Raw genomic sequence first — 25,229 nt, forward strand, 5'->3', positions numbered from 1 at the left:
CTCAGAGGAATCCGATTGAAATCATTTCCGCGGAAATTGCAACTCAAAATTATCACAAATCACTTATTCCCCCGCTCCGTTGATTCCCAATATGGATGCTTTAGTTAAAAACATTGGATACGATCATTTTTAGACTAGATTTAATCAACGTTTCAAAGAGGGCCGTCTACAACTGAGAAGGCGCCTCCTCTTTTCTTGCTTTTCCTTTCTTATGTTTTCTTGCAAACAACTAATCCCTCAAATAGCGCATTGAGCAAGTAAACCGAATGTGACGTCTGACGACAGCGCAACCTGCTTTCTATAGACCACTTTTCTACCATACATCAACATTGACTAAGGCTCATTGGACAAGCTCCACCTTTGCCATCTTCGAGTTTAATCATGTCAAAATGTAATGTTATGTTTCATTATTATCATTATTATACTCGTGCTCTATATCTTAGGGGAAAACGCTCAATTAATTTCCAAATCCAAATAAATCAGGGTATGATAATATTTATTTTGAGGATGAAACCAAACATTATGCATGATCCTTGACTCTGTAAAGGCAGTAATCACAGATCGTTAAAATGGAAATCTTTGTAGAGGCTGGAAGTCATTAGCAATATCTGCAGCTTAGAGACAAGCCGACACATCAATAACCGTAAACAAGGAAACCTAAGCACGGCCACCTGACCACCAACAAACAACAAGAAACAAACAGCCGCATCGATCACGCCACTGCAGCCCTTGGACATGGAAAAACTCACAGCAGCGACCGAGGAAATGGTATTTCAGTCTTCATTACTGCTGCTCACCGAAAATACGACTCATCTGAGAGCCATCAGGCCAAGGAGAAAATGGACCGAATACGGATAAACGATGACAGAGACGGAGAGAGAGAGACAGAGAGAGATAGAAAGAGTGAGAAAAAGAGAGAGATAGAAAGAGTGAGATAGAGAGAGAGAGACAGAGAGAGAGATAGAAAGAGTGAGAGAGAGAGAGAGAGAGAGAGAGAGAGAGAGAGAGAGAGAGAGAGAGAGAGAGAGAGATAGCAAAAGCGAGCGAGAGCCCCAGAGAGCCCTAGATAGAGAGAGAGATAGAGAAAATAACCTGAATAGACGAGGGAAAAGAAATGAAGAGAAGAGATGAAGAGGGGAATGGACGAAGAGGAAGCCATGGAATTGGAAAAATCTCTCTAGTCCCCTCCCGCCCAGCCCAGACGGTAGAATAGCCTTATTTTGCCACATGTTAGGGGTGAGATCCAATACTATCATGATGTCCCACCTAGTTTTGGTCCTACTCCTAATAGCAGCAATGTGTGGTAAAACAAATCAACAAGCTAAACTCCTTCAACACAAGACAGGCCCAGGTCCGGGCTGCCCCAACTACGTGTTCCTTATTTAACAAACTCAGAACGTGTACAATGAACTTAAGCAGTTCATTGTGGCTTCCATGTAACGTAACGTAACCCTAAACACAACAACCTACCATGTCACTGAGGAGGAGCTTGAGCACTCCGGACAGGAGTAGATCCATTCCTATAACTGACAGACTTGACTGTATGTTGAGTTGTACTCATGTACTAATGTATATTGAAACACCTTTAAACAGAATTAAAGATTAAACCGGCACCGTATCCTTTATGGAAACAAGCACCCGCTACTGGGATCAGGGCAATGCATTTTAGTCACAACCCCCCACCCCCCCCCTTCATTAATGATATATATTCTGTATTAAGCTGTATATTCTTGGTCACTAACCGCCACTATTTACACCTGCCTAGGGGTTAATCCCGGTAAATATTCGGGAACTGCGCTTCGTGAGAACTAGCTTGGTGGTGCACCCCGTTTTGATTTAGTAATGTGACTCCCTGACTTACTCAACTCTTACGATATAACTCGACTACGTTTGAACTAATGCTGGTAGGTTGAAAACAGGCTCAAGAATAGCACAGGAACTAATCGCAGGAGGGCGGAAGGGCCAAAGCCCGCTTGATCTTGATTTTCACTCTGAGGACACAGTGTGAAAGTGCGGCCTCACATCCGTCTGAAGTTTTGGGGTAGAGCAGTAGGTGTCAGAGGAGTCACCACAGGGATAACTGGCTTGTGGCTGACAAACGATCGTTGCGACGCCACTTTTTGATCCTTCGACGTCGGCTCTTGCTTACTTTGAGAAACAGAATCCACAGAGCATTGGATTGTTCCCCCCACTAACAGGGAGCGAGAGCTGGGTTTAGACCGCCGTGAGATTGGGTGAAACTCACCCTACTGATGAAGTGCTGGTGCAATAGTAATTCCATCTATCTGCTCCGTGGGCTGGATGGACAAACAGGAGACGCACATACTGGCGACATCATTGTGTAATGAACAACAAGAACAACAACCAATTGGCTGGTCCCATTACCGGGCCCCTGACTCTCCCCTTCTACCGCTAATGGGTTTCAGACACAAGGTCCCGGAGGTTAGGGCCATGGCCTCTGACTCTCTAGCCTACAGCTCATCTGACACCCAAGATGGAGAGCAACACAGTTCTCCTGCCTGTTACTTTTACGCACGTTGAATCTGCAAATAAACTGCTCTTATACGAGTGTGTGAGGGGGTGTGTGGATGTGTTTTTGGGGAGCTGTAGAAGTATGCATGTGTGCAGGTGTGTGTGTGTGCATGCACTTTGTGTGCATGCGTTTGTGTGTGCATGCATGTTTATGTGTGTGTTTTGTGTCTCTGTGTGCCTGCTTGCATGCATGCATGTGTGAATGTGTTTCCGTGTGCATGTGTGTGTTTGTGTGTGCTTGATTGTGCGCATGCATGTGTGTGTGTCCATGTGTACTGATCCTTGTGTGGGGTGTCGTCTCATATTCTAGCTAATGCTAATGGTCACATGATGATGAAGCGGCTTGGGGATTTTCAGTTAGCTGTGAGTGGTGATTAAATCTTCATTAGTGCTTCTGGTCAGCCCTGCACCATAAGACTGCCAGGAGACTCCATTCTTCTTCATTCCTCTCACAGGCCCTGACTGAATAAGGGCAGCTGCCACAACAAATGCCTCACAATCTTAAAAAAAACAATGATTGAAAGGTGATACTCTTGGTTCTTTTGACATACACATTTAAAAGAGGAGGGCTCTGCTGAGATTTCTCAGCGTTACTTATGAACAAACTCACTTATTTAATCACTTACTTAATACTCGGCCATGAATAACAATGAGTAACAACATCTGTGTTCTCCTTTGACGTTTAAAGACACTGAATCAGTATTATTTATGATGACCATTTCAAAAAAGGTAAATAAACTAACCTTGCAACATGTCGCCATCCATTCAGATTCCTGACTTTGAAACAGATATCGATGCCAATCAATGTAATGCAATCTCATCAAGATCAAGACAGGCAGATGATAGTACACCTTATTCAAAGAGATCCAATAGAGGGCACTGTTTAACTTGACTCCCCTGCTCTTTGGAGAAACATTGCCGACAGACAGATGCGGTGGTAAAAAGCACACACGCGAGAGACAACAAAGTGGTAGTAGTGAGACCCTTGGTGATGACCATGACTGTTGCTACGGCGACTGGTTTCCTCCGGGGCGATAGCTCCATTGTGATGTTCACGAGCGATCTTCTCTCCACCGCCCATCAAACACTAGCGTCGTCACACTCAGGGTTCCGTGTACGTTTAAAACACAACTCATTCTGGTTTGTATTACAGGTATGGGCGTAACCATGGTTTAGACATTGGGGGGGGGGTCCAATTTTTTATTATTATTTGTTAAGTGCATTGCCTACAATTCTATATTTATATATGAAAATGTGGACATTTAGAACATAGTTTCGAGGACTACATTGACCATTTGAATTCACATCTAAAGGAATAGTGTAATAATGTAATGTCTGCCCCGCCCCGCCCCCCCCCCCCCACACACACACACATACACACACACTTTGTTTTGGTTAGTTGCTTACTGACCTTAAACACACCTACCAATTACAATTATGCTCTTCCAGTAGTACTGTAGCAAAAAGGATAGCTTCCAATGGAAAAATACCACATACCCAAAGCATGTAATAATGTAATGTCTGCCCCGCCCCCCCCCCACACACACACACACACACACATACACACACACCTGCCTGCATTGTGACCACACGTCATTTTATCAGAAAAAACAGCGACTCATATTTTAATTAGGCTACTCGTTTTATTTGCTCACACATTTAGCTCGGTATCAAGCTACTAATTGTCTGGAGAAAAAAAAAAACGTGTACGCTCGGCTGCTGGTCCAGTTTTATCCGCTTTTTAAGTAACCTTAAATTGTCCGTTACCTCCTCTCCAACACGTTAAATAACGTTACTTACATTCAAATGACTCACCTGATCACCTGCATGTTCAGAGCATGTCCCTGTCTGGCCACTGCTTTCAGCATGCCTGTCTCTCTCCTTCTCTCTCTGTGCTGCCTGCATCGTAACCATGTCATTTTATCAAAAGAACAGCGACTGACCTTCATGAGCTATATTTAACATTCTGCTTTTACGAGGCTACTCGTTTTATTTGCTTTCTCAAAGCTCGGTATCAAGCTGTCTGAAAAAAACTGCGTATGCTTGGCTGTTGGTCCAGTTTCTTCTGCTTTTTAGGTAACCTCAAATCCTCCATTACTCAACTTTACTTTCTTGGCTCTCACTGAAGAAAGAGTGTGGGGTAACCATGACAACGCAGAAAGTCGCGAGGTGGTTTCAAACTAAATCGCACAAGTGTACAATTAGGAGGGGGGATTCACACACTTAACAAATGGAAATAAATTGAAATAAATAAGACATAACAAGAGACCGATCCATTGACAGAGTTCATAAAAAGAGAACATATATTTTACATTTTATCCTGCTGTATATTGGGGGGGACAGGTTAGTATTTTCTCAACATTGGGGGGGACACGACCCCCCCAAAGAATGCGTGGTTACGCCCTTGGTCACATACATAGTAACACTGACCAATAGTAGTTACACTGCCCTGGTGTACCACCGTTTACTGTAAAGTGGGGCTTTGAAGATGGAAGAATGATGATGAGAATGAAAAGGAAAGAGGAATAATAATGAATACAGTTGAACTATAATAGCTAAAACTAATAATATGAAAGAATGGGTGTAGCCCTAATTGTTCCTTGTATGTTGCAGAACAGATTCCAAACCAATCCATTTTAACAGGTGGATGAGAGGGATTCATTTCACAGAGCAGGTTCATAGGAAATTCTTACAAAATATTTTTTGATGCAGCCAGGCCTGATGATTGTAATATTTAAAATATTAAATTGGATGAGTAGCTGAGTCCTAGCTGTCGCCTAGGATGGTTGACTCTGCTGTCTGTGTGTCAATGTGTGTATTAACCGATGCAAGTCGCTTGGGATAAAAGCGTCTGCTAATTGTAATTGTAATTAATTATTTTCAAATTTAGCAGACAATAATCAGGATTGTGTGAGTTCAGTGTGAGCCTAGTCTATGTCTTTAGGGAGTAGGAATAGAGGTTAGGATTCTATCTCTAGGAAGCATAAAAGGGCAGACCAGGGACATGGGGGGGGGGACAAACCCTTCGCTTAGCTTTTCCGTTATCAGTTTACTCTTTACGATTTCCTGTCGGCGATCTTGTAGAAGGAGAGAGAGCCAGGAGGAGGGAAGTGGAGGTGGTGTCGTTACCCTCGGCTCCCAAATGAATTGTTAGGCTTAGGGGAGCTGGGAAAAGGCTCCGTGCTGCGGTCACGGCCACGCCCATGTTATTGTGTGACATCGGAGGGGGACTGTGACCCCCTTTTCCACAGTCAATGTTCTCGGGCCCTTTGACAGCTTAACCGTGAATAAAGGCCGTGCAGACACCGTGCACTGGACTCACCCGTTTCACGTCCTTCCCGAACGTCTCGCTGTAGCTCGTCCCCAGGATCTCAAACTGCACGTGGGAATTGGCGCCGGCAGCACGGAAGTCCATCACCCCTGTCAAACCGCTGATCCGTCCCTATGGCAACAGGCAACACACATCGGATGAGGATTGTTAATATGTTGGCAGAGCACATAGGTGATCTCTCTCTCTCTCTCTCTCTCTCTCTCTCTCTCTCTCTCTCTCTCTCTCTCTCTCTCTCTCTCTCTCTCTCTCTCTCTCTCTCTCTCTCTCTCTCTCTCTCTCTCTCTCTCTCTCTCTCTCTCTCTCTCTCTCTCTAGTATGTTCGATAGTGCACATGGTGGAAATATCTTCTCAGATCACAAGAAATAAGGTTTAAATTCACACCTTGTTCGCCTTCCACACAACGCAGACAGCCTGGATCAGTTTGTGAAAGGACATGGCCTTTTTTTCAACCACCGCATTGAAAGGACTAAAATAAATAATGTTTTTTCTCCATGCAGCACGGTCTCGCCAGCTCTCCCCTTTCGGTGCCACAGACATCCATTGATGTCCGGAAGCCCATAAAAACAAGTCACAAAGCCATCCTGTTATGCCATGCTACCCGCAAGGCCCGCTTTTGTTTGTTTCATCAGGGGATGTCGATGTCATCGTTAGGAAAGAATATAGAATTTGGCCAGTGTATGTGTGTGTCTTTTTGTGTGCATGCGTGTGCATGTGTGTGCGTGTGTGTGTGTGGGAGAGAGCATGCATGTGTGGGTCTAGTTGTAGTATCTCTGTTACAGAGTGAAATATTGCCAATTTACTGCCATTTGTCATGACATTTCAAACAATATAATGCCAATTTTTGTGGGATGGATTTAAGAAAGAAAACATGTTTATTACAATGACGTGGCACTATGACTCATTCCCCTGAGCCCTATAATTGGTGTGCTACAAATTAAATTTTTAGCTCTTATGAATTTAGCTTTTGTTGTAGGATGTTATTATTGTTATTTGGTAGACTGTAATATCCACAAAAAACATTTCATATCCTGGAAATGAACGACTTGACAGCCAGCATCTAACCAGCCACCCAGCCAGACATCCACCCAGCTAGACATACACCAAGCCAGATATCCACCAAGCCAACCAGCCTCAGTGTCAGACAATCAAGTCACCCAGCTGGCCATCCAGTCACAAATACAGCCACCCAGTCATCAAGCCAGCCAGCCAGTCACCAAGCTAGCCCCTCAGTCACCATGCCAGCCACCTATTCACCAAGCCAGCCAACTAGTCACCAAGCCAGCCAGCCAGTCACCAAGCCAGCCACCCGGTCACCACACCAGCCACCTAGTCACCTCACCAAGCCAGCCAGCCAGTCACCAAGCCAGCCAGCCAGTCACCAATCTAGCCGATCAGTCACCAAGCTAGCCATCAAGTCACCAAGCCATCCATCCAGTCACCAAGCCAGCCACCCGGTCACCAAGCCAGCCACCTGGTCGCCAAGCCAGCCCTCCAGTCACCAAGCCTGCCACACAGTCACAACGTGTGCCACACAGTCATCAAAGCAAGCCATCCAGCCACCCAGCCAGCCATCCAGTTCCAGCAGCGTGCTCACCTTTTGTATGGTGTCGAGCATGGACCAGCCCCCGTTCCAGGGCTTGGTGGACTTCCCCATGCAGTTGAGGCTGGCCATGCTATGCCACTTCCGGTCCTCCAACTTGCGGTAGAAGGCGTTGGCCAGCATGAGAACGCTGTCGTACAGGTAGCGGTTGGACACCTGCACGGGGAGAACAACAAATGATGGAGCAAGATGGAGGACGGCTGGAGTTGTTTATCTTTATCTATCTTTTAGTTAACCATGTGAACACTGCAAACATGGCCAACAGAACAGAAACACAAATAAACATACACACATACACTTCTGAATTTCAAAAGGCCTTTCTGGATACCATCCTGAATAAACACATGGAAGATGGAAACTTCAAACAATAGAGTTTGGCGGTTTTCCACTGTTCAGCACTCACTGGATCGGCTGGCGGCCGAGTGTGAATCGGCTGGGATCAGCACCGCTAAATCTGAGGCCATGACTCTTAGCAGGAAACCGGTGGATTGCTTACTCCGGGTAGGAAATGAGTCCTTAGCCCAAGTGAAGGAGTTCAAGTACCTCGGGGTCTTGTTCGCGAGTGAGGGTACTATGGAGCGTGAGATTGGCCGGAGAATCGGAGCAGCGGGGGCGGTATTGCGTTCGCTTTACCGCACCGTTGTAACGAAAAGAGAGCTGAGCCGCAAGGCAAAGCTCTCGATCTACCGGTCGATCTTCGTTCCTATCCTCACCTATGGTCATGAGGGCTGGGTGATGACCGAAAGGACGAGATTGCGGGTACAAGCGGCCGAGATGAGTTTTCTCAGAAGGGTGGCTGGCGTCTCCCTTAGGGATAGGGTGAGAAGCTCAGCCATCCGTGAGGAACTCGGATTAGAGCCGCTGCTCCTTTACTTAGAAAGGAGTCAGCTGAGGTGGTTCGGGCATCTGGTAAGGATGCCCACTGGGCGCCTTCCTTGGGAGGTGTTTCAGGCACGTCCAGTGGGGAGGAGACCTCGGGGAAGACCCAGGACTAGGTGGAGAGATTATATCTCAACACTGGCCTGGGAACGCCTCGGGATCCCCCCGTCAGAGCTGGTCAATGTGGCCCGGGAAAGGGAAGTCTGGGGCCCCCTGCTTGAGCTGCTCCCCCCGCGACCCGACCCCAGATAAGCGGATGACGATGAGGAGGAGGTTTTCCACTGTGAGGAGATAATCCATAACCAGCAGATGAAGCATGTTAAAATGAAGAATATGGACGCGTTGGTCAGAGCTGGACTGCTGTGGATTTTTATTGAAACATATTTATCCCAGGGGGATTTCAGCGCTCCCGTCGGCCATCTTGCAGAAGGAGAGACGGTGGAGAGAAAGAGAGGTCGAGGTGCTGTCATTACGATACCATTTATTGTCGGGTTGGGGTGAAGTGTGAAAAAACGGCTCATATTGAAGTCACAACCACGGTGTGTTATTGTGTGACATTGGACAGCCCCGTGACCCCTTTTCCACTGGTAATACGAGATGTTTTAACAACGCTGAGCACAGTTTGAGCACAAGTCGCTTTTTTTTCCACACAGAAGTTTGGCAGAAAGAGCTGTTCATTATTTTCTCATATCCTGACATGTCCTCAGGTCAACTGAAACTCACTCACTGGGAATCTTCAACAGGGTAAACATTGTTCCTTGTAAAACCTAATTAAAACTTTTGTTGTTTGGAGCTCAGCCACCGAAACAAAGGTCAATTGATTGTGATAGCCTATTAAATATTTGATTGTTAAAAGCACTTGAAAGTATGGTTCTCTCGTGTATCATTTCAGTGCAGGTCAATGTTCAACTCAAACTTCAAACTGTATTAGATTTCTCTACTTTTCTGAGTGGGAGTGGTTCTTTAGCGCTGGACAATTATTCTCTCAATCACTAACCTGCAGTACACAGCAGGTTAGTGGATAGTTCTGTTGAATGCATGAAAAGTTACGCAATGACCCTCTTCTGCAATTCTTTGCACATATCCTCTCCCTGTCCTTGATTTCACGTAGCCAGATGAGAGAAGCATCCATCCATTGAAGTTGCAATACGTTACGCTACAACTCACTCTCGCTGCAAATAGCTTCGCTTAAAATAAACTGCACATATCCGTTGTCAATGCAGATCAATATCGATTTCAAAAATGTTACCAACCAATGACCGATATACTCTACAAAGAGAAAAAGCTGGTATGATGTACTGCATTGGGGACAAGTCTCATCTTACCATCGGCCCTCTCAATACCCCTCCTACTCCTGCCACCCAACCAGCTGGGCTCCGCCGGGTCAGTCAGTTCGCGTCACACAGTAGCACAGCCAGAGCGGACAGGACACTTATATTCAGTCCTTTGATTCTCAAAGACTCCTGCCTACTAACTGGGAGAGGCTCCAATCTTATCCATTGTGATTTTAATAAGCTTGAAGGAAATTAAGGCAATTGATAGAAAATACATGAGACAGCCATGGAGTTCATGGAACATAACTTCCTGACTTTGAATGAACCCTTTGATAACCCTTAATAACCTAATTAGAAGTCGAGTATTGGATTCTTTTGTCCATCACTTTGAGTTCAGGATCTGGGGAGCAGTCCTCTATCCCCGGGGCCTGGGTGAAATCCTATTCTACCACATCAGTAGAGTTCTGGGCCACAGGCACCATCCGGATGAACAGACAGAATATGTGTGTGGATGTTTTGCAAGAGGGGCCAGGGTTTACTTTACCATGTGATTGGAGGGGGGCAGCGGAAGCATAGTGAGCCAGGATGGACCGCAATAAAGGAGACAGTGGTTGGGTAATACCGATGTGGTGCCCATGGTTGAAGGATATTTCCTTTACATAGACCTTTATTACCTTTGCGACTTCACCTCGGTTTAGGATTGTTGTTGAAAAAATCTCTAGCGAGATTTGCAGTTCGGTAGAATCGCGAAAAGAAAGAGGTAAAGATCCCCACGATCATATTACACACCCGAAATATTAAGCAACCTTTCAAAGAACCTTTTGAAAACTGGAAATGGACGCTCGACTGTGATAGGGTGTCAGAATCGTGCACATTGAACAACAAACGACGACCACAGATGACCACATGCAATCCGAGCTCAACGCAGTCCTGTTATTCCCCATTTCTTTCTCCGTGTTGAGGTGGTGCCGGGTTGGTATGGATGGGTGTTTTTAATTACCTGTTAAAACTTGTTGAGATGGCATTCTTATGACATTTACAAGTGTTCCTTGTTTGTCACCATGTGCAAGGTCACCAAATAATGAAGTTTGTGCATGCGCACTGAAACAATGCCATATCGTTCTTTCTCTCACTGACACTTCAACATTCTAAGGTTGGTGGGCTGAAGAATGCCAAGATACACATCCCGCGAGGTCACCGCCCCATACATCCATGCGGCGGGTCGTTTGGCCTTGTAAATGCAATTTTTGAAGGAACAATAACAAATAAGAGAAATTTGTCAAATGCATCTAAAAAAACATATGGATATATACCATAATGGATTGATCTGACCTTATACTATAGAGACTGTTATAAAGTGCCAATTTCAGCCTGCTTTATTTATATATATATATATATATTTTTTTTTATCTTGCAAATAAGTTACACATTTCAAAGACGTCTTTGCGGGTTCAACTTTTTATTGTGTATACCCAGTTAAAAAAATACCACAGATTCTGCCTTCCAATGTCACCACAATGACCAGTTGAGATTGGCAATATAATATTCCTATTCAGCTTTCATAAACCTGCCCCTTTCAAGAATTTTAAAGCAAGCAAGCAGGCCTTCAATTAGAAAATGTATACATCAGAAAAGACCCAAATGCTCATTGAGCAGCATGAATAAATATGTTGAAGTGACACTCATCATCAGGCTTATTCAACCATAATGTACCATATTGTTGGTACAAGTTCATGTTGATGTTCTACATTACACTTTAAAATTATAATAAATAGGGTCATGTTCTTGCATACCAAAATGCTGAACACGCAAAACTAATGTAGAAAAAGAAAGGGAAATCAGGTATTTATAAAATGCATAAAATTACAAGAAATTAGTGACAAGTTACAGTATTAGAGTTACTGTTTTTCACTGAGTTGCATCGCAACCCATGAGTAGGTCACAGCAGGAAACTGGATTTTGTGTGACGGCCACAATTATAATTTTTGCTAGGCCTTGCAAATTGTTCTATTGTGGCCTGTTTCATTTAATCATTGGAATAACGAAGGACAATACAGCTTACCCACACGTAGATAAATGCTATTTGTAATTATAAATATTCACTGAGATACAGTGTTTGGAGTAACGCATTACAAAAGTAATGCATTACTGTAATGCATAACTTTTTGCTGTAACGCGGTAATGTAAGGCATTACAAAAAAATAAGATAATATTTTACTCGGTACAAATCTCTGTGACGCGCGTTACAATGTATTTTAAACTGAAATTTACTTGTGTGTTCTTATACAAACTAATGTCATACATTTCTGAGCGCATAACATAATAACATTTTGCCTAGAATTTTACAATGTATAACATTTGTTCACCACAAATTACTCTTAACAGTGCAAACATTTTAATATTTTTTTACCATTCAACGAACAAAGGGCGACAGGCTGATTATCATTTAGGGGGCCACTCAATGACATGCAGAAGAGTCATCAACAAGCCCACTGAGGTGGTGTGAGAAATAACGCCTTTCTACTCCTCATTCACATAGAAGGTGATTTACATTTCCTATGGAGAAAATAATACCTCAGGGGCAGTATTATTCAGGAGATTTTCAGGGTACAAATGTCAGGATATGTTGTTCACAGATACGGCCCATCAGGAGAATATCAGGACTTACACGTGTGTCTGAAAGCAGCTAGTGTGTGAACATTTGATTTAATTATAAAATAAGTCAATTTATGGTAACAGGGCTAATTGTTCAATGGAAAGTGTGGTATACTATGCATGCAAATCAATTATTAAGTAGCTTTTACAGTTATTCAGGGCTGAAAAGTGTCATTTTAAAATGCAAGGCAACTACTATTGGTTAGTTGAAAATAATAATCATCATTGAGATTAAACATCTCTTCCAGTGTCCTGGCCAAGACAGGCAGCAGTAGCCTACAGTCACACATAGCATACACACAAAACATAAGAAAAATAGAAAACTAAAACAGTCTGCAGGGGGGAGGGCGCGGGATATCAATATTGCAAGACATTTTGGGAGAATCAAGGAGGAGAGTTACATTACATTTGAGCAACAAAGTGTAGGCATAATTCACCATACTGTGTTATTGACATGTTTTCGTTCTACGTTATAGGGACATTGTCTCTTTAAGATCACGTGAATTATGCGTTGAGATGCCGGTCGGTGCAATGTTTGAATTTAATGTTTTTTATATGACAAAATGAACGACCCGCCGTTGCTTGTCGAGGTGAGAAATTGTCTTTTCCCTTTTTTTATTGCAATTTCTACAGTCTATAGCAGTGGTCATCAACCTTTTTAAGCCCAGCTCGACCGGTGTGAAAGGAAAGATCTACCTATTGAAGACTGGAGAAAAAACAGACAGCGCAGAATGTATTTCCAATTTAAGGCCTTTTATTGAGTCTAATTGTTTGAATTACATGTAATTCTTTGCTCAGCTTTTAAATTGATGCAATCAATCAAAACTAACTGAAAACAAAAAATAAAGCCATGTGCCCTATTTCCCATCCATAATATTGTACAACTGTATTTGCACAACACACACACAACACAGCAAACACAACACAACAAAGAGGAAAAAATCTACACACTTGCAGTGGACAGATGTTGAAGTGTAATTAGCTGTTTTGCTTACCCAATGCCCACATGGAAGTTAACAAATGTATGATTCACATTTTAGAAAGTGGAACTGTAATGTGTGCCAATACAATGCTCAGTCATTGCAATTAAGTTAGCGCCACATCCCATATAAAGCAGCATCACCTCACAACGCCATCTAAAGGCAAAACTCTTGCAGTCATGTTACTCAAATTAGTGTGATGGCTGTGACTGAATACTGTCAGCGAGTGCCTTGAAGTCAGTCGAGGTCTGTAAGGCGGCTCCTGTACTATGATTTTGATTAATTTCATTTGTGAAAACGCCATTTCACACAGAAAAGTAGATCCAAAGTAGGCACTCACTCTTAGTGCACATGCAGTGAGGAGAGGATACTTCTCTTTGCCGACCAGTCCCCAAAAGTCACTGTCCCTTGATCTGGTTTTCAGCTCTATGTCATTTTGCAAATCAACCATCTCCATGTCAACTCCACCTGGCAAAGCAAATACCTGCTGGAATCTGTCTGCTACCTGTTCTATATCAATGGGTAGAAATGGGTTTGAGAGGAATGCAACAATATCTGCACAGTACTGCTCAGGGTTAAAAAAATAAAACATCCTTTTTTTTTGATGGTGTGTGACATTTTCTCCAGGTTTGGGAAGTGGGTCAGCCTCTTGTTCTTTAAGTGTGTGGTCCAAACACCCAGCTTGGTCTTGAACCCATTCACTGCGCTAATCATGTGGAGCAGGCGTCTGTCTTTTTTCCCTGCAGCTCGTTGTTGAGTGTGTTAAGTTTTGCCGTTAGGTCTGTCAAAAACCCCAGATCCGGTAGCCGCGCATCATCGGACAGTTCTTCGTGCTCCTCGTTCCTTGTTGACAAAAAAGTCTTTATCTCAGGCAGCAAGTCAACAAATCGCTGCAACACTTTGCCGCGACTCAACCCCCCGGACTTCAGCGTGGAGAAGCAGGTCTCCGTATGCGGCATCAAGCTCATCCAATAACGCCTTCAATAAGCGGTGCTGAAGCGCTTTTGCTCTATCGAGTTTATCAATTTGACGACCAGTGTCATGAAATGGGAAGAGTCCAAGACTTTCCCAACCAATGCCTGTTGATGGATAACACAGTGATAATCCATGAATGTGGGAAATTTGGGGTCATTACGGCTCAGCGCTATGAAACCTGCCCGCACACCTCGCATTGCCGGGACCCCATCAGTAGTAATGGCCACTATAGTTTATTATTGGGGATGCCGTTTTCGTCGATATACTTTTTGAACTCCTGATAAATATCCTCACCTCTCGTTCTCTCCTTTAAGTGCAAAAGAGTAAGGAAGTCCTCATTCTATTATTTTCGGGATCTAAATGGAAAGCCTCAAAGATCGACCAGTCGATCGCGATCGACGGATTGGCGACCAATGGTCTATAGACAGAACGTGTTACCTGGGAGAGTTTGTCGGCCGCGGAGCTGTTATGTTTAAAAACATTACGTCTTACCTGGGCGAGTGTCGCTGCGGAGTGTGCAAGTGCGTGTGTGTTCTTATCTGCGTGTGTGTCGATGGCGGAGCCGTTATGTTTAAAAACATAACGTCTAAGCTCGGCGAGTGTGTCGCTGCCTTTGTCTTGACATACGGTGTGTGCGCGTGCGTGTGTGTGTGCATGCCTGTGTGTGTGCTTCCGTGTATGTGTCGCTGCCTTTGTTTTGATGTGCGATGTGTGCGCGCGTGTGTGTGTGTTTGTGCGCATGTACGTGTGTGCATGCGGTGTGTATGTGTGTGCATGTGTGTGCTTGCGGTGTATGTATGCGTGCTGTGTGTGTGTGTGAGCTGCAGGCGGCTTGGCACATGCGCACATGAGTAACTTGAGTAACTGGGGCTACAGGCCTGCTATTATAGTAGTCGATTTTCGTGAGATTCGCAGAGGAGAAGATCACGGCAGCAGCAGAGTCCAGTGGGGGTGGTTGTAGTCTTTTTGCTCGGTTCTCCGTCTCAACAGTAGGGCTAGAACAGAGCGAAAAGACTACAGCCTTTCCGTTTCCGGTCAACGAGCACATCCAACCGATATCAATGGATTTACAAATTGCCAAATAAAACATGACAGAAACTGTATTTCGCTAAGATACTTGATTTGGAACATCAACGAACACCACTAACCACTTGGTGAGTTGCACATTTCTGAAAACGAACGTTTAGGGTTGTTTTAAGGACAGTTTTGTGAATGCCCATAGCCAGCCATTGTGAAGCAGGCAGGGGCGATTCGAAATGAGCCAAATACCCTAGACGGGATCAAGACTCCAGATTTCGGTGTCAACCACTCTATTTCATCCTAGACAAACCAGAAAGGGGGCTCAATCATTTTTTTTTTTTTACAATCTACCGTTGTAGGCTCTGGCTCTATTGATTTCAATATGAAAACCTAAAGTTACAGTATTTATATTATAAAATGTTAATTTTATAATATATTATAATGTACTTTTGTTAGCCTTAAGCCTAGCTCAGTCATTATGCCATACCACATCACCTCCTGCTGTGTAATGAGCTGCATTGAACACAAGAAGATCTATAAGAACACCAAATGCATATTTGCTGTTATTTTGGTGAAAGTAATGCAAAAGTAATGTAAAAGTAGTGTAATGCCTTACAATTCAAAGACAGTAATATTGTAATGTAACTAATTACTTTGAGTTGACAGTAACAAGTAATAAATAATGCATTAAGCTTTTGAAGTAACTAGCCCAACACTGCTGAGATATAACCCATATATTTTGTAGTTTCTCCTCAGCCAAAAATATCTTTGCAGGTTTGCCATGGCTTGCAAGGTCTCCCGTACAACATACATAACCCACAACCTATTATCCATGAGCTTTCATGTCCAAAGATAGTAACAATCTTCAATGGGAGAATCGCTAACAAGGTGTACATTTTGTGCATCCTGTTGCAACGGGAAAATGCCTCCGACATCAAACAAAAGGCCGTGTCCCGTGCGGTAACTTCCCCCTCCGGCCGCCGCCACCCGGCACTAACCACCTCCCCCCTTACCTCCAAAGACTGCAGGTATCCGTCCTGCGGGTCGCACAGCAGGGAGGAGATGCGGTGGTTGTTCCTCATGCAGCGGACGTTGGTGTCGCGCCACATGGGGAAGATCTGTCGGATGACGGTCATGCGACCCAGGGCGCTGTGCACCAGCTCCATTATCTCCGCATCGCTCACCTCCTGAGGAAACAGCGCGACAGGGGAAGAAGAGCACATTAATCCAAGTCGAGACTCATCAGCACATGTGTCACTCGGGAAGAGCTGCTCGCTTTGTACACAGCTCCAGCCATCATTTATGTCACGGTGGCTTTTTAGCGTGGATCACAGGCGTTGGAAGCGCTCTTTCTTTCATCTCTTACACGAAACACATCCTCTGCCTGTCAATCCGTCAACATGAATTGTGAATGGAAAGCGTACTTCTTTGAGAGTTGTGGTTTTTGAAACTGCTATGCAACAGGACATACGTTGAGGAGGTCATGGGTGAAGGCCGGATTGAAGTTGTTAGCATCTACAGTCAATCGTCATGACATGAGGAGATGGAGGTCATGCCCCCTAGGTTGGACGGTGCTCAGTGTTAATGCAGGTAATTGAGACGAGAGGCTCTCAGAAAGAAACAAGGTTCATGTACAGTCACACAATAACGTCATGTTGCCAGAAGTCCTATTTCATATCCTTCTGCACAACTCCAACCTGAATCCGAACTAGATACAGCAGCGAGTGTGCTAATAGGAAAACGCGGAACACAAGAAGAAACATTCACAACTTTCAGAAAATAAGCCCAATATATTTATCCAGTGCAACATTTATTACACACATGGTGATCAGTGAAATGGTTGGGCTTCAGATATTTAAGAAGATAAGTGAGGCCAGGTCAAGTTTATTCATAACAGGTCTTGATTGCAGGATGTTTGGAGGCTTGACAACAACCACTACTAGGTTAATTTGCTAAGAACCTGTAGCTCTTGAAGCTCATCTTGCCAGATTGTCTTGAGTTTGTTTAGAGTGCTCAAACTGGATGATTAGGAGCCCAAAAACCTGAGGACATATGAGGTTGCAACTCTGAAATATGCCAGGGCATTCATCAGGCATGAAGTTCCTTGTATCCTTTGGATATCCACCCACAGTCCCACCATCCTAGGAGACGCAAAAACATCAAAGCTGCCTTTTAATGAAAGAGAAGCACAGCATAATACATTGATCAAATCAAGCCCTGCTGACAGACAGGCCAACTCATCCCCTTTGAGTCGCAAAGTCAATATTACTAATCACTCCCGAGAAATAAATGAAAAGCTGGCAATCACTAACAGAAATGTAGGTTGCATTGAAGGTGTGTTTTGAAGCTGCAGGATTATGCACAAAAGCTATGGGAGTTTGGGAGGAAGAACAAACACAGGATAAGCAGGATAATGGGTGTGTTTGCCTCAACAACCGACATGCTAGCACACACACACACACACACACACACACCCACACACAAACACACACACGCACACGCGCATGCATGCACGCAGGCACGCACACACACACACACGCACGCACACAAGCACACACAAAGCCTTTGCAGAAAAACAAAACAAGAAAGTCTTAAACTTTGTTGAAAAGGAACCCATCTACACGCATACATTACACACACCACACACAAATGATACACACACATGCACACCCACATGCACTGTTGAAAGTTAAAACAGGTCATATCTGGTCAGATTTCTTTGCTCCGTATCAAAATGCATGTATTTGTAGACACACATTTCTGGAAGGTAATTTCTGAATTAATTTTGAATCCCAGTATGAATACAAATGTTAAGATCTGCCGAGTTGCTCATGGCAAATTACAGGAAGAAAATCTACAATCTTGAAATGCCTAATTGGCTTCGAGGCACAGATGCCAAAAAGTTTAACCGACAGCATCCAAGCCAAAGTCAAAGTCTTCCCAACTTTCTGGATTTTATAGGGATCGGAAACAAATAATTCTCATGACTGTTACAGATAAAAGTGTACTTTTATCTGATGTACTCCTGCACCACCTGGAGTGCTCTGAATAGAGAACTATACGCTATGACGACGTTGACCTAATTCCTCAATGAAATGCAAACTCTAAAATAAGTGTTGAGAGGCGTGTCAGGGCGGGGCCCGGCGGTTGATGGCTGGTTACCACGGACATCAATCAGTCATACTCCCCCCCCCCCACACACACACACATACACACCCTCTGAAAGCTTCGCAGCACCAACTAATCCATCAAACATCTCCCTGTGTCACCCACATCTCCCACCATCACCACCACCACCCAACCCCGCCCCCCACTCGTTTCAAAATGGGAGAAAAAACAAACAAGAAATCCTCCAAGGATGGCCCATCCATCTAGATTCAGTGTGACAGTGTCAGTGGCAGACACTGGTTGGTGAGCTGGCAGCTATCGCGGCGCCCTGGTTTGCGGGGTGATTTAGAGCGAAGGGACACGGGGCTGTCAAGAAGCCGTCCTTCACAATGTTAAACTCTAGACAAACTCCTGTTTTTTTCCACGATGAAGTAAAGTCCAGCACTGAATCATCATAGTCCAGTTGCAATCATTTGACCATAGAGCGTCTCTTGATCTAGATGCACTGAGATAAAGAGGAGCGTAGGAAACCTCCAGGCAGGCGGCAAAAAAAAAGTTGTTTTGCGAGCTTCCTGTAATACAGTCACGGAAGGTCATGGATGTGTGGGCCGTGTTGGCAGGAGCTGTGAAACAAAAACCTGCAATTGGTAGCGTTCACACCTTCGCTTGAGTACAGCTGATTACGGCAAGAGAAAAACACAGGTAACCCATGAGATGACCCTAAAGTGCTGCTTCAGCCTGGTTATTATTTGACCTTGCCTGCATATGCGTTATGAAAACATCCCCGTTTGTGTACTTGGAATTCGGAGTGAGAAGTGAGAAGAGAACTAAATTCAGATAAATGAGAAGACAATTCCATTGCAAGGTTTACATCTATGAAAGCTCCGGTTCAAATGAGGAGAAAACTAATTAGTTATATAGGGTGGTATATTTGGGAGAGTGACAAAAGTTTTATTTCATCTGCAAGTTGTCATTAACATTTAACAAAGAGACAAAGCCACCAGTCACTCCTCTGCTCGATTGAAATTGCCACTTAGAACTTTGAAGTGTGCTCTCTAAAGATATTGAGGGCAAGAATAATGAATTATACCGTGTCTCTCTCCAACGTCATATTGCTGTAAAGAACATGTGTGGTTCACAGGTTTCTCATTTTGAGAACACAATTTATAGTAACTATTGCGTAAAATGTGTCAAAACATGATTCCCATGAACCGAGCGCATTGCATATCATCGTTGCAATGGTAAATCTTTGCACTATCCAGGATGCTGGGGTAATCCTAATGAAAACAAATTGGTTTTACACATCAGCTTCAATGACAACAACGATAACCAGGAATTTTTTAATTGTCCATGTTCGGCCTATGCAGGAACACAATCCAATTAATTTCCTTGTATAGAAAAAAAAGAGAGAGAGAAGAAAGAGATGCATTTAAATGCAAACAAACTAAGTGAATTCTCCCCATTAACAGGGCTTTGTAGATAACAAGAACTGAATAATACAATCACTAAGAGGCCCACATAGATTTACATTTCATTGACATGGAGCTGTTCCATGTTCTTTGATGATTTAGAACTTTTCCCTGGTAACAATATATATTCCTATTGTAAAATTATACATATATACATTCACCATGATTACGTACCGTATATTTATTGCTTCAGAAATAAACATAACGATATTGGTAAATGGTGTTGACAGAGAGACAGACAGAAAGGCAGATAGAAAGATCAATAGCTAGGTCTCACAGGTGTAATTCACACAGACCTCTCACATTTTTACACTAATTAACGCAGTCAAATACAGATGTCAGTTGGGCATGCAGGAAGAGCCACGCTGGATGCATGCTACACACATAATGAAGCTGGGATAGCAAACATAGGTGAGACCAGCTGTGTTGTTATTTAATCCTCCTTGAAAACTGAGCTGCTATACAATCATAGTGCTTATTTTCATTTCTCAAGAAGACCTACAGATACAGACTAATTCAAGTGTGTGTGTGTGTGTGTGACCCAACATTCTTATACGGTTAATTTTAAGTGTAGGCCAATCATAATGACCTCTATATCAGCAGAAATGAGGGCTTATGACTGAGGAAAAAAGATTAAAAAAAATAAATAATAATAACTAGAAAATGCATTTCCTGCAGAAAATACGGTGACTGCTGTCGTGCAAAGTGAGGTTGAAAATATTTTTTAATAGAGCCACATAGATTAAGACATAAAGAAACGTTAAATGGCTTAAATCAAATGAAGGGATTTGAACAAAAGTCCAAATGGAGTAAACAATGTAAACGTGCACACCATTTAAGAAAATGTAAATGATTGGAAACAAATAAAGTGACAGCTGAATGAAAAGCGCAAGGCATTGCTAAAAAATGCAGAGATGTAAAATTAATTGAACTGAAGAATCTGAAAGGTGTGTGTGTGTGTGTGTGTGTGTGTGTGTGTGTGTGTGTGTGTGTGTGTGTGTGTGTGTGTGTGTGTGTGTGTGTGTGTGTGTGTGTGTGTGTGTGTGTGTGTGTGTGTGTGTGTGTGTGTGTGTCTGTCTTTAAGAGAATAGCGAGCCGTTGCGTGATTAAAATAGCACAATACAGCGGGAAAAACCGCCTAATCTGCAACACTGCCTGAATGTCCTCCAGAAGTAGCCCAATCTGGCGGGAAAAAAGGCCCAATCTTGCAACACTGCTGAACATCCTCACGCTCCAGCGTCAACGTTGAACGGTTGAAATTTGACCGAGTTACGATGACTTAAAGGTCCCATGACATGCTATTTTATGGATGCTTTAATATAGGTATTAGTGGGCAACTAACACAGTATTCAAAGACTTCCCGAAATTCAGCCGTGTTGCAGAGTTATAGCCACTCCGAGCCAGTCGCACATTGAGCTTCCACCAAATGTGCTGTTTTGGTGTCCGTAGCTATAATGCAAATGAGGAGGAGCGAGGCGGGTCAAGGAGGAGGGTGGGGGCGTGGCCCTGAGCAGCTTGCAGCCACGGTACCATGCTCTCTGTTTACAGTGGATGTATCGCAATGGCGAGGCGCACACAGCCTTTAGCCGTATTCTGTAAATATTCTAGAACACACGGGAGTCCTGGAGCTCTATATCTAAATAATATCATATTATACATAGATATCTATATCATATAATATATATTATCACAGCCAAAAGCTGTGTGAACCGATATTATGAATCTCAAACGACCACGTTGGGTTCTCCGACGTTCCTGGTTCTTCCACGTCCACATCAATCTAAAGTAGACTGAACTGCGACATGGAGGAGAAAGGGATTGTTGCCGGGCAGCGCTTAGGCACCTCCACCTCCTGCAGCGCCGTGGCGGTGGTCCCTCGGCAGCGGTCCCTCGGCAGCGGGAAGCGGGGCTCAAGCGGGAGACATTCGTGGCCAACAATCCCTTTCTCCTCCATGTCGTGGTTCATGTTCTTGAGGGAGTCAAAGCCAAAGTTCCTTTCCCCCAATTCATTCTCAATCATGGCTGAGATAACCCCCACTACGACTCTTGTTGTAGAAATACCAGAGACGAGAGTCCGACGTGTTATGCGCCATAACACCAAAAGCAGAACGGTTATCCAAATAACAAGGAAGTGTACACTTGCGTTGCAGTCCTGGAGCTCTATATCTAAATAATATCATATCATACATAGATATGTCATATAATACATATTATCATGGCAAAAAGCTGTGTGCGCCTCCAGATGATATTATGAATCACAAACGACTTTGTCGGGTTCTCCGACGTCTCTGGTTCTTCCACTTCCACATCAATCTGAAGTAGACTGAACCGCGCGCTGCCTGCTGCCGGCTGCCCGCTGCCCGCTGCCGGGCGGTGGTGCTTCGCGGCGGTGGTGCCTTGTGGCAACCGGCGGCATGTCGCAGTTCATGTACTTCAGGGAGTCAAAGCCAAAGTTCCTTCCCCCAATTCCTTCTCAACCATGGCTGAGATAACCCCCACTACACTATCGTTGGAAATACAGGAGACTTCAAAGAACCGAGAGCAAACACTTGCGTTACAGTGTGTGTAATCACACACACACACACATGTGGCGCTCGCACGGTCGTGTCTCATTGGCGGGCCAAATTCTCTGGGCGGGCAAGGCAGAGAAAGGGGAGGAGCTTAGATCCTTTATGACGACATATGGGACCACATTCCAAATCAGTGCGCTTGAGCCTCTGTTTTCTTCAAAGGCGAGCAGAACACCTGGTGCTCTGGGGGAGTTTTAGCCACTGGGGGACCATAGGCAGGCTAGGGGAATTCATATTTATGGGACCTTTAAGTAATTCAGGTGTCAGAATGGGCAGTCCTCCCATGTTAAAAAAAAGCAAATATTTTAAAAGTAGAATATCTTAAAAAGTATAAAATATAAAAACTAAATCGGAAACAAAGCGAGCGATTCCAAGCTATTCTGAATATTTTACAATTTGAATGGAGTCTCTAGGTGAAAAATTTAGGAAGGAGATAGTTCCTAAAGTTAATAAGAATAATAAAGGAAGAAAGAAAGAAGGAATAAAACTTATGAAGAACAATAGTTGAGCGCTGCATGCAGCACTCACCTAATTACAAATGTGAGACAAAAATAATACGAAATAACTCTGAAACTGAATGACATACAGTTTTAGAATCCAGTGACAATGCCCAGTCCCGTTAAGATAAATTAACAAGATGGGCCATTAATGTGAGCAGATCAAAAAGCAACAAAGCCACAAAATGGCTGCTCTTCTTCAGGCTACAAGAGTCAGGAGTGTGTGTTTGCAATCTGGACAATGAGCCAATCCTGGCCCTTCACTGCAGAGGCCCCCCATGCTTCACGCAGTGTAGTAAAACCCTGATGACCTCACCTCATTAGCATACACCCAGTGACTGTCCTTTGATGCCAGGTTGGTCTCCACCGCCTGCAGAGAAGGAGACAAGACCACATCGGATAAATAGAGGGAACCCAAAAGAACAAACAAGCACCAATTAAAAAACACTCAGCCGTGGAAAGGCTCCAGCGGTCGTTGCCACCGCCGCTGGAAACCGCCTCGGGCTCCCATTCTCGTCGTGACCTGATCGCATCCGCCGCAGCCAGCCGTGGTAGCAAATGGGCTGTTTTAAATGACTCCGCTGCCGCACTGCCTCGGATGACATCTGCCATGCTCACCGCGCCCGAGCGCCAAAATCCTCACCTTCCCTCCGGAAATTGCATTGTGGTGTGTCTTAACGATTTTATAAAGCAAAGAAGTGGAGGCCGCCAAACAGCGATCCACGGACGGCCTATTACAGTGAAGCCCTGCTTTGCGTTTTCTTTTTTTAAAGTGAATTTTCTGAACAACCCCATGGCTCATCAATACGTGCCGGTTGTAGAACAACCCCAAAAAGCTTCCAATCGATCCCCTAACCTTGAAAGACTCAAGATTAGGTTTAATGTGGCCCTCGTTTGAGATTGATTTCATTAAATTGCGAGGGGGAAAGAAGGAGGGGGCCGGGCCGTGGGAGCAATGGTTATCTCCAGCCTCCGAAATTAAGGCGGAAGTTGACACGCATGGTTCGTTGCACTCACCCAAATCTGTCGGTCTGATTGGGTGTGTGTGTGTGTGTTTCGTGTGTGAGAGGGGGTGTTTAAATGACAACACAATAAATGCCAAAATAGACGGCACATTTACCAGCTCCTGTTCTGAGTGTTCTACCTCAGATAAACTGAGCGGTAAAAATAATTCTGTCAACAGGCTCTGCTCCTAATGCAGATGCAAAATAAAGTTTTGTGCATCCCTTTTTTGGCAATTGAAAAGCTCTACTCAATCAACTAACAACAGCACTTGGTCATGGAAAAACTAAAATAAGTGTTTCAGGAATTCATATAATTTCAAGTTTGCTATCACTTGACCATCTCCAACTGTTCAACAAGATCTGGTATGAGAATAAGCTGTGAATGTGTGCGTGTGTGTGTATTAGAAGAAGTGCAGGTTCTGATGCTGCTTTCTGCCTTGAACCAAGATAAGCAGAAGCATAGACCGTTCCCTGTAATGCAAAAAAAAATGCATAATGGATACCACGCAGAGTCAGCTAGCGCAGGTTGCTAAATGGCTAACAGCTGGGCCATTTGGTTTTGTTGAAAGTCAAAACCGAATGGCTAAAAGGAACACGCTGATTTAAAGGTGAAGACTGCTAACCGCAGGAAGTCACCTCAAGGGAACCTCAGACAGTGTTTAATTTTTATTCGCATAAGGACTTGATAAAGTTAAATAGCAGGTGAGGTTATCAGTAGCCTTCAGAAAGAATTAACCAACGGTTTGCCTTGGAAGTCGCAAGATTAGACCTTCATTGGAAATACAACACTGTACTATCAGACGCCCCTGGTTCCCAACTCAGACCTGTGCCACAAATCCATTCAAACACATATCCGTGCAATGTGCTGTGGGCGAATCAATTACGTATAGACAAGGAATGAACAAATAAATCCCTCTGAGCTCCTCTTACAGAAGGCCCAACGTGTTGGTATTTAACGGGCGCCAGGCGTCCCGACGCGACGTGACTAAGTCTGCCTGTTGCATCAGGTATAATGAGGACAGGTGCTTTTATTCTCTTCCTTCAGTACTTATTCCTTAGTACTGAGGGACGGATCGATCGTTGGCACGGTGATTAGATATAATAAAAAGAAAAAAGGACATTCAGTATTTTTGGCTAAAAGTGTAAAGCAGCGGTCTTGACTTTAAAAAGCCCTATAGGCCTATAAAAATGAGGAGTCTCTGGTTAAATAAGATTGAACTTGAGAAGACACCGGCGAAAAGATCCCTTGTAAACTAAGACGAGGGAGATCCAACCTACATTATGTATTTGTCCGTTAGGATTCACAACCAACACCACTTAAACACAAAAGCCCCC

The 25,229-nt window shown here is 44.0% G+C and overlaps 1 protein-coding gene across 1 annotated transcript in view; it reads right to left on the reverse strand.

The window, feature by feature from the left end:
* LOC132472723 (glutamate receptor ionotropic, delta-1-like) overlaps positions 1-25,229 on the reverse strand; it is an 87,052-nt gene that overhangs the window by 34,430 nt on the left and 27,393 nt on the right. Inside the window, exons 2-5 of the mRNA XM_060072456.1 lie at positions 23,207-23,260; positions 16,260-16,433; positions 7,458-7,619; positions 5,855-5,974 (exon numbers count right to left, since the gene is read on the reverse strand). Coding sequence (XP_059928439.1) covers positions 5,855-5,974; positions 7,458-7,619; positions 16,260-16,433; positions 23,207-23,260 — 510 coding nt within the window. The remainder of the gene's footprint in view (positions 1-5,854; positions 5,975-7,457; positions 7,620-16,259; positions 16,434-23,206; positions 23,261-25,229) is intronic.

This window comes from Gadus macrocephalus, chromosome 15, assembly GCF_031168955.1.
Source record: "Gadus macrocephalus chromosome 15, ASM3116895v1".
Lineage (NCBI taxonomy): Eukaryota > Metazoa > Chordata > Actinopteri > Gadiformes > Gadidae > Gadus > Gadus macrocephalus.